The sequence below is a fragment of the Crocuta crocuta genome, unplaced genomic scaffold (assembly GCF_008692635.1).
Source record: "Crocuta crocuta isolate KB4526 unplaced genomic scaffold, BGI_CrCroc_1.0 scaffold613, whole genome shotgun sequence".
Lineage (NCBI taxonomy): Eukaryota > Metazoa > Chordata > Mammalia > Carnivora > Hyaenidae > Crocuta > Crocuta crocuta.
In genome coordinates, this window is record NW_027528880.1 from 1,181,246 (window position 1) to 1,194,870 (window position 13,625).

The 13,625-nt window shown below is 51.9% G+C and overlaps 1 protein-coding gene across 3 annotated transcripts in view; it reads left to right on the plus strand.

Annotated features, from left to right (window-relative positions):
- Positions 1–30: 30 nt before the first annotated feature.
- ZGPAT (zinc finger CCCH-type and G-patch domain containing) overlaps positions 31–13,625 on the plus strand; it is a 14,890-nt gene continuing 1,295 nt past the window's right edge. Inside the window, exons 1-5 of one of the 3 annotated variants that reach the window (XM_077756868.1) lie at positions 32–331; positions 521–685; positions 12,115–12,248; positions 12,460–12,615; positions 13,445–13,564. In XM_077756868.1, the coding sequence (XP_077612994.1) occupies positions 102–331; positions 521–685; positions 12,115–12,248; positions 12,460–12,615; positions 13,445–13,564 (805 nt within the window). In that variant the 5' untranslated portion in view covers positions 32–101. Of the gene's footprint in view, positions 686–12,114; positions 12,249–12,459; positions 12,616–13,444; positions 13,565–13,625 lie in introns of all 3 variants that reach the window. The other 2 variants (XM_077756866.1, XM_077756867.1) reach the window with 2 other exon arrangements.

The following is a 13,625-nucleotide window of genomic DNA, read 5'->3' on the forward strand; positions in this document are numbered from 1 at the left end:
GGGTAGCCTGGCGGTGAGGGCGGCAGGCCCGGGACACCTCGGCTTCTGTTCGTGCAGCTCCGAGGCCCGGCGGACGCGCCCCTGCCCGCCGTGCGTCCGGGATGGACGAGGAGAGCCTGCAGAGCGCCCTGCGGACCTATGACGCCCAGCTGCAGCAGGTGGAGCTGGCCCTGGGAGCCGGCCTGGATCCCTCGGAGCTGGCCGACCTGCGCCAGCTGCAGGGGGACCTGAAGGAGCTGATCGAGCTCACCGAGGCCAGCCTGGTGTCCGTCAGGAAGAGCAAGCTGCTGGCCACCGTGGACGGCGAGCACCCGGCCCAGGCCGACGCCGAGTATCTGGCTTTCCGGGAGGCCGTAGCTGAGGGGGCGGAGGGGCCCGCAGCCCCCAGGGCAGAGCTGGAGGCGGCTCCCGAAGGGGAGGCTGGGCCGCAGCGCAGCGGGCGCGGACGGGAGGAGGAGGAGGGCGAGGGCGCGGACGCGGAGGAGTGGAGTGGGAGGAAGGTGAACGCCCCCTACTACAGCGCCTGGGGCACCCTGGAGTACCACAACGCCATGATCGTGGGCGCCGAGGAGGCGGGCGACGGCTCGGCGGGCGTGCGCGTGCTCTACCTGTACCCCACGCAGAAGTCCCTGAAGCCCTGCCCGTTCTTCCTGGAGGGCAAGTGCCGCTTCCAGGAGAGCTGCAGGTAAAGCCTTCGCCTCTGGGGCCCGTGGGATGTGGGGCGGGGGGCAGGCTCAGGGCCACGGGAGTCCGCTGGCAGCACAGTGCGGACATCAGCTTTGGGGGCCGTGTCCTCCTTCACGTGTCCCCTAATTCCCATGGACAGATGACGTGTGGCGGGGCTCGCGCGGCAAAGAACGGCCCCCTGCCCGCCAGTGGTTTTGTTCTCCGGTGTTCGAGCCTCCGCCAGTATAGGTCGTCGGTGCTGCGAGGGCCGGGCGGCCGCGCCTCCCTGGCCGGCGTGTGCCGGGCTGCTTCAGCTCTTCTCGTCCTACTTTGGTTTCTCTGGACTATCTTAAAGCAAATTCTAGAAATTACTGGTTTTTTCATCTGTAAGTACTTACGGACATACCCCCGTAAAATCATAAGTCACATTTTGTTTACGTTGAAACTTCCATAGTTGTCAAAACGATGTTTTTTTTTCCTTAAATGAATAACTTTGCTGTTGCTCGTTTTTACTTTCTACTTTCTCTTTGGAAAGAACATCTACTGAAATCTCTGGTAGATTTATTTTTTATTTATTTTTATTTTTTTATTTTTTAAAAATGTTTTATTTATTTCTGAGAGAGAGAGAGCAGGAGAGGGTCAGGGAGAGAGGGAGATACAGAATCTGAATCAGGCTCCAGGCTCTGAGCTGTCAGCACAGAGCCCGACGTGGGGCTCAAACCCACGAACTGTGAGATCATGACCTGAGCTGAAGTCGGACGCTCAACCGACTGAGCCCCCCAGGCGCCCCTATGGTTTTATTTTTTAGTCAGTAGTCCCGGGAAACTGGCCCTAGGTCTTCGGCCAGCGGCTGGATCCAGCGTCATTGGGCACATTTTCCCTTCTTTCTTCCTCTGCACGTTTTACCACGTTGTAGCTTATGTGCCTCCACCGGAGTGTGCTCGGTGAGTGTTCGTAGAGTGGACCCGCCCACAAGCTGGTGCGCAAGTCGGTCAAGGAGCAGAGCTGTAAGCCCTCTGTCCTTTCTGCCGTTAGTCCCTCTGGGCCGCCTCCACGCCCTGGTGATGCGGTCCTGCGCCGCTTCCTCGGCCAGGCACCACCCCAGATGTCCACGTGTGGTCACCCTTAGGCGCAGCCACCCCATGAGCTGGGCCTTGCAGTGGCCGAGGCTGCCGGACTCAGGGACGGGGGTGGCTCTGGAGTCTGCGCCGGGGACGGGCCAGCTCCGAGATGGCCCCTGGCTACTGTACCCTCCATGCTGCTGCTGCATTAGCTTCACGCCTAATGCATTCTGCAACGGCGGTCGCCACCACCTGGGAGCGGTCGGCCATTTTCCTGCATTTGCTTTGCGTTTTTAAAAGTAAAATAAAGTAGGTAATGTTGAAACGCCCTTTGACTCCCCATCTGTCACTACTCCCTCCCCGTCCTGGCGGGCTGTCATCGTCACAGCTCCATTGTGGTTTTTTTTGTTTTTAATATTTATTTCTAGGAGAGAGAGAGAGAGAGAGAGAGCGTGAGCAGGGGAGGGTCAGAGAGAGAGGGAGTCACAGACTCTGAAACAGGCTCCAGGCTCTGAACTGGCAGTCAGCACAGAGCCTGACGCGGGGCTCGAACCCACGAACCGCGAGATCATGACCTGAGCGAAAGTCGGACGCTTAACCGACTAAGCCACCCAGGCGCCCCAGCTCCATTGTGTTTTTAGCACGTGTTAGTCCTTCGCAGACATGAGCGAAGACTACGTGTTTGTGCTGTGTTTTTTTTTTTTTTATGTTTGATAAACGTGTGTTTAATGTTTATTTCTGAGAGAGAGAGAGAGAGAGACAGAATCAGAAGCAGGCTCCGGCTCTGAGCTGTCAGCACAGAGCCCGACACGGGGCTCGAACCCTCAAACCATGAGATCATGACCTGAGCTGAAGTCGGATGCTCAACCGACTGAGCCACCCAGGTGCCCCATATTTGTGCTATTTTTAAAACAAGCATACTGCACCGTATGGTTCATTTTGTAATTTGCTTTTTTCACTAAGCACGTTTGTGAGGAGCATCTACATTGGTATTTACAGAGCTATTTCGTCCATCATAACTGCTGTTTTTCCTTATGAAATGCTACATTTTATTTATCCTGTTCCCTTCTGGGTGGTTTCCAGTTTTTATTTATACCAACAGCTTGCTGTGAACATCTCGGCAGGTGTCCTCTCGTGTTCGTGGTGAGAACTTGCCCAGCACGTAACTGGTGTGCAGAGTGCATGCGGTTTCTGGTCCCGCGTACCCTAGTCCTTAGTCTCGTGTCCTGTGTGACCGCCTGTGGGGACGCTGCCCGACTTGCAGGTTCCTGCCCACTGAGAGCTGGGAAAAGGGTACCGTGATGGAACTTGTATTTTTTAGATTACTAGTGAGATATAGTATCTTTCCATACATTTGTTATAACTTAATCTCTTCTATTTCAGTCTCCTCCATAAAACAGAAACGAGAACTGGTTTCCCAGTACTTGAGAGAATGAAATGCGTCAATACATGCAAAGAATTCAAAATAGCACCCAACACGTTGTAAGCTCATGGCAGATAGAAACTTTTATCTTGCCGTGAAATAAAATCAGACGCGGAAAGTAAACACATAGCCTGGGGGTTTCTGGCGCCTCCGGCAGCCACCACCCAGTGAGAACTGCCCCCACCCCAGAAGCCCTTCTGTGCACCTCCAACCAAACATGGCCCACTCCCTCCTCCGAAAGTTCCCACTCTTCTGGACTGTATTGTAATCACTTCTCTGTGTTCAGTTGGGCTCATCACTCACGTGTAACTGTTTATAAATGCCCTGGTATAACCTCACTCACCAAGCTGCTGTGTCTGAATCTGGCTGTCCACACTCGTCTCCCTTCCTTCCTGGCCTCAGTTTATTGAAGGATTGGGCCCTTTGCCGCAGACACCCCTGGTGGGGCCCAGCACATCCCCCCGCAAGTGGGCAGCTGCATCCAGGCAGCGGACCGCACACAGGTGCACACACAGGTTCACCCTCTATGGCCAGACTCAGGGTGCTGTTCTTTCGTCAGGAGGTACTTGGTGCCTTGTTTGGTTTGGTGATATTAGCGGTGATTGATCCCATTGGTGATAAGTGCCTAGTCCGCGGATTCAGTAGGGATTGCAAAGTAGCCGTGTTATCAGTCAATTCGCATTTATTAGCTTTAGAGAGAGGCTTTTCTTCATCTGTGGTTTGGTGACTCAGTGGTACAGTTCCTTTGGAAATGCAGGATAAATGCTGCATTTTCCTGTTTTCTGTTTTTAATTTATAATTTGTTTAAATTCAAGTTAGTACCATAGAGCGTAACGATTTCAGGAGTAGAATTTAGTGATTCATCACTTACATACAACACTGGTGCTCATCCCAACAAGTGCCCTCCTTTTTAAAAAAAAATTTTTTTTAACGTTTGTTTATTTTGACAGAGAAAGGGACAGAGCACAATCAGGAGACGGACAGAGAGAGAAAGAGACACAGAATCTGAAGCAGCTCCAAGGGCTGAGCTGTCCGCACAGAGCCTGACGCGGGGCTTGAACTCACGAACCGTGAGATCATGACCTGAGCTGAAGTCGGATGTTTGACTGAGCCCCCGGACGCCCCCAACAAGTGTCCTCCTTTCTTCTTTTTCTTTTTTAATTTTTTAAAAATGTTTTTATTTATTTCTGAGAGAGACAGACAGCGTGACCAGGGCAGGGTCAGAGAGAGAGGGAGACACAGAATCCGAAACAGGCTGCAGGCTCCGAGCTGTCAGCACAGAGCCCGACGCGGGGCTCGAACCCACGAACCGTGAGATCATGACCTGAGCCGAAGTCGGACGCTCAACCGACTGAGTCCCCCAGGCGCCCCAGCAAGTGTCCTCAATGCCCATCCCCCCGTCAGCCCATCACCCCTGCCACCTCCCCGCCAGCAGCCCTCAGTTTCTTCTCTGTATTCAAGAGTCTCTTATGGTTTACCTCCCACTCTATTTTTACCTTGTTTTTCCTTCCCTTCCCCTTAAGTTCATCTGTTGTGTTTCTTAAATTCCACATATGAGTGAAATCATATGATACTTGTCTTTCTCTGACTGCTGTTGCTTAGCATAACACATTCTGGTTCCATCCACATGGTTGCAAATAGCAAGATTTCATTCTTTTTCATTGTTAAGTAATATTCCATTGGGTATATAAACATATACCACATTTTTTAAAAACCATTTGTCAGTCTGTGGGCACTTGGGCTCTTTGCATACTTTGGCTGTTGTCGATAGTGCTGCTATAAACACTGGGGTGCATGTGCCCCTTTGAGTCAGCACTCCTGTGTCCTTTGGATAAATACTGGCGGTGCAATCGCTGGGTCATAGGGTGGTTCTATTTTTAATTTTTTGAGGGACCTCCACACCGTTTTCCAGAGTGGCTGTAGCGGTTTGCATTCCTGCCAGCGGCGCGGGAAAGTTCCTCTTTCTCCGCGACTTCGCCCACACCTGTTGTTGCCTGAGTTGACGTTGGCCACTCTGACAGGTGTGCGGTGGTCTCTCGTTGTGGTTTTGAATTTTTATTTCCCTGATGATGAGTGACGTTGAACATTTTTCTGGATGTCTTCTCTGGAAGGGTGTTTATTCGTGTCTTTTGCCCATTTCTTCACTGGATTATTTGTTTTTTGAGTGTTGAGTTTGATAAGTTCTTTATAGGTTTTGGATACTAATCTTAGTATCTCTCTCTTAGTTCGTCGTCTGTATGTCTGTTCTTAGGACAGTGCTACGCTGTGATTACCATAGCTTCGTAGTAAGCTTTGACATCAGGAAGTGGTAGTCCTCCATCTGCTCTGCTTTTCAAGATTCTTTTGGGTATTGAAGATCCTTTGCAATTACATGTGAATTTTAATATTTGTTTATTTTTAACTTTATTTTATTTTTGAGAGAGAGAGAGCATGCGTGTGCACATGTGCAAGCAGGGGAGGAGCAGAGGGAGAGAGAGAGAGAATCTTAAGAAGGCTCCATGCTCAGTGCAGACCCATCCCCAGATCCTGGGATCATGACCTGAGCCAAAATCAAGAGTCGGATGCTCAACTGACTGAGCCACCCTAGCTCTATGTATTTATTTTTAAGTAGGCTACACAACCAGCACAGAGCCCAACGCACGGCTTGAACTTGACCCTGAGATCAAATCCCTGAGCTGAGATCAAAAGTCAGACGCTTAACCTACTGAGCCACCCAGGTGCCCCCATATGAATTTTAAAATCAGTTTGTCTATTTCTTCATAAAAGACAGTTGGGAGTTTGATAGGAGTGGTATGGAACCTGCAGATCAGTTTGGGGGCCTGTTGCCATTCTCACAGTCGTAAGTCTTCTGATCATGAACGTGAGATGTCTTTCTATTTATTTAAGTTTTCTTTTATTTCAACAATATTTTGTAGTTTCAGCTCTTGGTCAAATGTATTTCAAAGTGATTTGTTCATTTTGATGCTGTTGTAAATTAAACAGTTTCATTTTTTAAAAACAATTTTAAATCTCTCTTTTTTTAAGTTTTACTTATTTAAGTAACCTCTACACCCATTGTGGGGCTCAAACTCATAACCCCTGATATAAGAGTCACATGCTCTTCTGATTGAGCCCACCAGGTACCCCTGTTAATTTCACTTTTAATATTTGTGTGTGTGTGTGTGTGAGAGAGAGAGCACACACATGCAGGTTGGGGAGGGGCAAAGGGGAGAGAGAGACAGAGAGAATGAGAATCTTAAGCAGGCTCCACGCCCAGCACAGAGCCCGGTGTAGGGCTCACTCTCATGACCATGAGATCAGGACCTGAACCAAAATCAACAGTCAGCTGCTTAACCGACTACACGGGCTCAGTTTTCAATTTTAGATTGCTCATTGCTAGTATATTAAAATATAACTGATTTTTGTGTGTTGATCTTGTATCCTGTGGTATTGCTGAATTCACTTATTAGCCCTAATAGGGTTTTCTATGGATTATTTAGGATGGTTTTTTTTATTTAGTTTTTTTTTTTTAATTTGTATGTATTTTTTTGAGAGAGGGAGGGGGAGGGAAGGAAGAAGGGAGGGGCAGAGAGGAGGGAGATGGAGAATCCCAAGCAGTCTCCACACCATCAGTGCAGAGCCCACCTTGGGGCTCAAAGTCACATATTGTGACATCATGACCTGAGCTGAAATCGAGAGTCGTACGCTTAACCAACTGAGCCACCCAGATGCCCCTATTGTGGATTTTCTATACAGATATTCCCCCACTTTTCAAAAGGTCATGTTATACCACTTTTATGAAAGACCTACTTTAGTAACTTTCAACATATTATTGTCTTTGGACTCAAGACAAGTTTCTTATAGATGGCATAGAATTTGATAATTCTTTTTACCCAATCTTCCAGTTTTGTCTTTTAATTAGAGTTTACTTCACTTACATTTAAAGTGGCCTGGGTAGCCCTGTTGGTTGAGCGGTCGTGTTGGGCTCTGTGCTGGACGTGGAGCCTGCTTGGGACTCTCTTTCCCTCTTTCTCTGCCCCTCCTTGCTTGAGCACTCTCTCTCTCAAAATAAACATTTCTTTTTAGTTATTTTAAGGGGCGCCTGGGTGGCTCAGTCAGTTGAGTGTCCGACTTCAGCTCGTCTTGATCTCACAGTCAGTGAGTTCAAGCCTCACATCAGGCTCTGTGCTGGCAGCTCAGAGCCTGGAGCCTGCTTTAGATTCAGGGTCTCCCTGTCTGTCCCTCCCCCACTCACGCTCTGTCTCTCTCTGTCTCAAAAATGAATAAGCATTAAAAACATTTTTTTTAATTTATTTAAAAAATTAAGGGCGCCTGGGTGGCTCAGTCATTTAAGCATCCGACTTTGGCTCAGGTCATGATCTTGAGGTTCATGGGTTCAGGCCCACATTGGGCTCTGTGCTGACTTTTGGGAGCCCCTGGAGACTGCTTGAGATTCTCTCTCTCTCTCTCTCTCTCTCCCTCACGTGCACACGCTCTCTTTCAATAATAAATAAACATTAAAAATTTACAAAATTATTTTAGAAATTAATAATACAGTGGTTACTGATAGTGAAAGACATCTTGGTCATTTTATTATTTGTTTTCTTTTTCTTGTTTAATTTTTTTAATTTTTTTTTTTTTATTTCTAGGAGAGAGAGAGAGAGAGAGAGAGCGTGAGCAGGGGAGGGTCAGAGAGAGAGGGAGTCACAGACTGAAACAGGCTCCAGGCTCTGAGCCGGCAGTCAGCACAGAGCCCGACGCGGGGCTCGAACCCACGAACCGCGAGATCATGACCTAAGCGAAAGTCGGACGCTTAACCGACTAAGCCACCCAGGCGCCCCTTCTTTTTCTTGTTTTTAAAGATTTTAACTAATTTCTACACCTAGCCTGGGGCTCGAACTACAAGCCTGAGATCAAGAGTCACACGTCGCACTGCTGAGTCAGCCAGCGGCTCCTCTGTTCTGTGCGCCTTGTGCCCGCGCCCCCCAGCCCTCCGTCACTGCTTCCCCGGCAACACTGGCTTCTATAGTTACCTGCGTGGTGGCCTGTGTCAGCGTTCATACGGCTTGAGTTACAGTCTAGGGTCCTTTTGCTTTGGTTTGAGGGACCCCCTGGGTCACTCCTTGTAGGCAGGCCTGTTAGCAGCGGACGCCCTCTGCTTTTGTGTATACGGAACGTCTTCATTTCTCTTTTGAAGGATAGTTTTGCCAGAGAGAGAGTTCTTGGTTGCTGGTTGGTTTTTTTTCCTTTCAGGACTTTAATTCTGTTGTCCCGCTGCCTCTTGGCCTCCGTAGCTTCTGATGAGAAGTTGGCAGTTAGCCTTACTGAGGACCTGTGTACGTGAAGAGAGCCTTCTCTTTTGCTGTTTTCAGGATTTTCTCTTTGCCTTTGGCTTTAAGGAACTGTAACTGTAATGGGCTCTTAGTAACATGGTGGTGAGATGTGAGGGAGGGAAGCAGTCTGCCGTCCTCCAGCCGGACGCCAGTGCCTCTGGATCATGAACTTGACGTGTGTGTCTCAGTTGTGCACGCACACCCCCACTCGGGTGGGGCAGGATGGCCACACTGGGCTGGTCAGCGAGGCTCTGGCTCACCGGGCTCCCTGGGGACAGACCTAGTTCGGAGGAGCCAGTGCGTGGAGCTGCTTCAGAATCCCCGCCCGCCGCAAGCCGGGGCCCGAGGCGATTTTCTCCAGTATTCACCCAGATAAAATCCCCAGGCTCTGCAGACTTGGCCACTCCCGGCCACAGCGAAGGCGGTCTTTCCTAGGGGCAGCTCCCGCTGCAGTGGCCGCTGGCTGCCTGCTCTGCCGAGTGGCGGTTCCCACGTCCGCCTCCTGGCCTCCAGCTGGGCGGTGTCCTCCCTCGCGTGCCGAAGAAGAGTCGCTGACGTTTTGTCCCGTTCAGCTTTCTGCCGTTGGTTAGAACGGGGGGCAGCTCCCCGGCTTCTGGTGTGCAGACTGGAAGCCGGAGTGTCTACAATTTGTGTTACGTTTGAAGAATCACTGCTTGAATCACTGTCATATATTTCCAGTTACTTCTTTGAACATACAGTATCTGCTTTGAGGTCTTTGCAACATTCAACATTAGGGGCCACTCACGTTCTATCAGCTGCTTTTTTCCCCTAACTGTGCTTCACACTTTATTGTTTGTTTGCGTGGTAAGTTTTTATTGCAACTGTTCATTTCAGATAATATATTGTAGCAACTCTGGACTCTGAATTGTTTTCCTCGGTATTTTGTTTTATAGTATGTTTCTGGGCCTACCTTACAAAGCCTGCCCCCCCATAGCGTGCAGGCTCTGATATCTCTACTCAGATCTTTAAATATATTTCTTTTTAGCCTGGCTTTTTGGGAGTCACCATTGTGTCTGTGTAGCTTAGTGGCCAGCCGGTGATTTAGGCAGAAGTTATTCTCAAACACTCTTACCCAAGATGCTTCCCCCATCAGTCAATGTATGTGGGCGGGGGGCCACCTTCCCGGGTCAGCCAGCCCCCGGTCTTCCTGCTGTCACTGCAGTGGGGTCTCTCTGAGCCCCCGATGCACACGCGTTGTTCCCGAGAGAACCAGGGGTGCTTGGGGACAGAGCCCTTCTGTGGCTCTTTCCTTTTCAGGGCTTCCCTTAGGTACTTGGTGAGTGCCTCCCTGGGAAACGCCCGCGCCCGCTCCCTGCTGCTGTTCCCAGACCCTGGGTCTCTGCCGCTGCCACGCACCCCCCCCCCTGGGGGGCAAGTGAGAAGCAGTCCCCACTGTGAAGGCGCAGCCCGTCCCAGATCCCTTTCCTCTCCTAAGCTGCACGTTTTCTCAAATACGATGACTTACGAATGTGTCATTTGTGTCCGTTTCCAGAGCTGAAGCTGTGAATTTTGACAATTTTGCTTAGATTTAGCCTTGTTTTTCTATACTTGGCCACAGCTAGGACTCAGAACCTTCCTTAAGGTTCTAAATGCTTGCTTTTAGGTTCAAGTTTTATGTCTTCCGGAGTGTTTTGCCATGAATGTTGGGAGGTAGGTGACTGATCTGGGTTTTCTCTGTGGGAAGCCCATCTCTAATCTCCTTATAAAAGCAGCCTTCCCGGGGCGCCTGGGTGGCTTAGTCGGTTGAGCATCCGACTTTCGCTTAGGTCATGATCTCGCGGTTCGTGGGTTCGGGCTCCGCGTCGGGCTCTGTGCTGACTGCCAGCTCAGAGCCTGGAGCCTGTTTCAGAGTCTGTGTCTCCCTCTCTCTCTGACCCTCCCCTGCTCACACTGTGTGTGTCTCTCTCTCTCTCCTAGAAATAAAGAAAACATTAAAAAAAAATTAAAAAAAATAAATAAAAGCAGCCTTCCCTCCTTCGATGGCTGCGTATGTAGCCCGCTGCCCATCGCCTGGGGAGCTGTGTGCCGGGTGCTCCTCCTGGGTGCTCTTCATCATTCCATTCATCAGTTCTCTTAGTTTTAAATTCATGTATGGATATGCCCATCACTACTCCCCAGGGTTAGAAATTTAGGTTATTTCCAGGGTGCCTGGGTGGCTCAATGGGTCGAGCATCTAACTCTTGATTTCTGCTCAGGTCATGATCCCGGGGTCGTGGGATCCAGCTTCGCATTGCGCTCCATGTTGAGAGTAGAGCCTGCTTAGGATTCTCTCCCTCTGCCCCTCTTCCCTGCTGGCGTGTCTCTCTCTTTAAAACTTAAAAAAAAAAAAAGTAGGCTATTTCCAAGTCTTTTGCATTTTGTTTACATCCTTTGGGCCAAATCTTTGCATACTTTCATTATTATTTTTCTAGAATCATTTCCTAGAACCACCTAGGTTAAGGAGTGTACCGAATTTTCAGACTTCTGTTATCACTGAAGATTCTTGCAGAAAAGTTTAATTGGTGGTGTCCGTGTGTGTGTGCGTGTGTGTGTATGTGTGTGTGTGTGTGGAAGTGGGTATTCAGTTGGACTTAGTCTTGGGTTTAGGCCTCCATCGTGAACACGTTGTATTCTCCTCAGTTGAATAAGGGTTTTCATCCGAAGTCACTACTGCAGTACATTTGGGGCTCAGTCTTGTAACTGCCGGTGCCACTCGGTCATTGGCAGTGTCCTGAGAGCCTGAGGACAGTCCAGTGTGAGAAGGAGCTGCCTGGCATCCTGCCGGGGAGGTGTCTGCGGCCTTCTTTGCCCACCCCTTCCTTTCTGTTCCCTCCGTCACCACCGATCCCAGCCTGCAAGGACTGCCTTGCCGAGTGTTGGCTGTGTGTCACCGAGTCAGTGCCAGTCCCCGACTGCCTTTGTAGGGTTAAACAGCTTCCTCTTTGAAATGCCGGCACGGTAGAGTGGATGTGTGGTTAGTCTTTCGTGCCTTTATTTGGCAGAGTTGAAGCTTGTAGTCTTTTGTCCCCACGTTTCTTCCTCTCTCTCCTCCTCTTCCTCCTCCCCTCCCCTCCCCTCCCCTTCCCTCCCCCTCTCAGTTTTGGTTTTAATCTCACTGGTTCACTGACATCAAAAGGTCAAGACATCACTGTTACAACTGGATTCTCCTACTTGGTTTGGGAAGGACTCAGTCCTGTGAGTGCACACTCACAAACACACCTGCCTTGATTATCTGCTAGCGCTGGTGGCCTCCTATCTGGTGAGGTCACAGGCTGTCTGCTCGCCACACTGTTACTGTAGCCCAGAAGTCTGGAGCATAGGTGAAGCATCTTGTCCTCAGGGTAGCCAGATCCATGCCGAGAACAAGAGTTTGTGCATGTGTGTGTGTACGTGTACCCATGTGTCTGTACTTATGTCAGGGGTATGTGTGTGCAGGCCTATGCGTATACGTGTGAGTAGATGTGTGTGTGTGTGTGTGTGTGTGCGCGCGCATGCATCTGTCTGTCCCCTGCTCTCCCTCCCTTCGGGGCGCGGCCCAGGCCGGTGGGCACGGTTCCCCTGGGCTCACTTGCCCTGCTGTGCCCTGTCTGAGCCCCTGCCCCCCCTGCTGTGTCTTGTCTGAGCCCCTGCCCCACTGGGGTTGTCTTGGCAGGTTCTCCCATGGGCAGGTGGTCTCTGTCGATGAGCTGCGCCCCTTCCAGGACCCGGACCTGAGCTCCCTACAGACTGGCTCTGCATGTCTGGCCAAGCAGCAGGATGGCCTTTGGTACCCAGCGCGGATAACTGGTGAGGCTGCCCTTCCTGGAGGCCCTATCCGTGCTTCACCTGTGAGAATTCCTGGAGGGCCACTTCTTTGGTTAGGCGTCAGGACCCTGGTCCGCGCCCAGAGGAGCAAGACCGCCCTTGACCCTGGCTCCGCCTTCCTTCCAGTTCCCACCGTGGTTCCTACCACCTGTCGAGGCCGCTGATCTGGCCTGTGTTTGTCCCCTGCCCCCAGACGTGGATAGCGGCTACTATACGGTCAAGTTTGACTCGCTGCTGCTGAAGGAGGCCGTGGTGGAGGGGGACAGCATCCTGCCCCCACTGCGCACTGATCCCACAGGGTCCTCGGACTCGGACAGCGGTGATGCGGATGATTCCAGCTATGCCAGAGGTACAGCAGCTGCTCTGGGTCCCGAAAGCTGGGAAGGGAGGCGCCGGCGGCATCTGGCTGGCGGGGCCTGTGAGCATCTCCCCAGAGGACTGGAGAGGGTGGTCACGGTGAGGTGGGCTGTCCCAGTGGGCTGTGCGCGGTCGCGCCCGCGGAGGCGTGGCAGCCACTGTAGGAGGTGCGGGGAGCGTGCCGCATGCGGGCTCTTGTCTTCGAGGAGCCCCTGGGACGGACTGCACGTCCACACCCTGGAGAGCAGGGCTGCAGCCGCTGAGGCGGGGCTGCCAGGCACATGGGGTGCAAAGAGGGACCGGTGGGGCGTGGGGGTCCTGCCGCCAGAGCCCCCACACAGGCTGGGCGTCCACGCATCCAGGCAGCGGGGGGGCAGGAGGGTTTCAGAAGGGAACCTGGCTGGGGCCGCCCAGCCCCCCCTGCAGGCTCAGTCAGGATGCAGGGGGCGGGCGTTCCTCCGGGATCTGTTCTGTGAGTTGGTGGGTTCTGAAAGCCCGTGTCCACGGTGGTGCAGGGAGGACTGAGCCATGAAGTGGGCGATGACTTTTTACGAGGGGAGGAGGGGAGCTCCCTGCTCGAGAAGTTGCATCAGGGAACGGCCGCTGTGTGGCTTGGGGAAGGGGGAGGGCTGGAGCAGACGGGGCCAGAGTCTGCCGTGCCTTCTGCTTTAGATTCAGGCGCCGGCAGCAGGTCTGGGCAAGCAGCAGAGAGCCCAGGGTGCGGGGGATCACGGCCCAGAGCTGAGCTCTTGGGCGAACGCTGGCTGCAGCCCAGGCGCTCCCTGTCCAGTGGGGCCCAGCCGCTGCCCTGTTTCCTGCAGTGGTGGAGCCCAGTGCTGTGGACCACGGGGCCTGCAGCTCCGCCTTTGCCGGCTGGGAGGTGCACACACGGGGCATCGGCTCCAGACTCCTTGCCAAGATGGGCTACGAGTTTGGCAGGGGTGAGTGTGTGCTACACTGGGGTGGGGCAGGGAAGGGGTGAGTGTGTGCTTCACCGGGGTG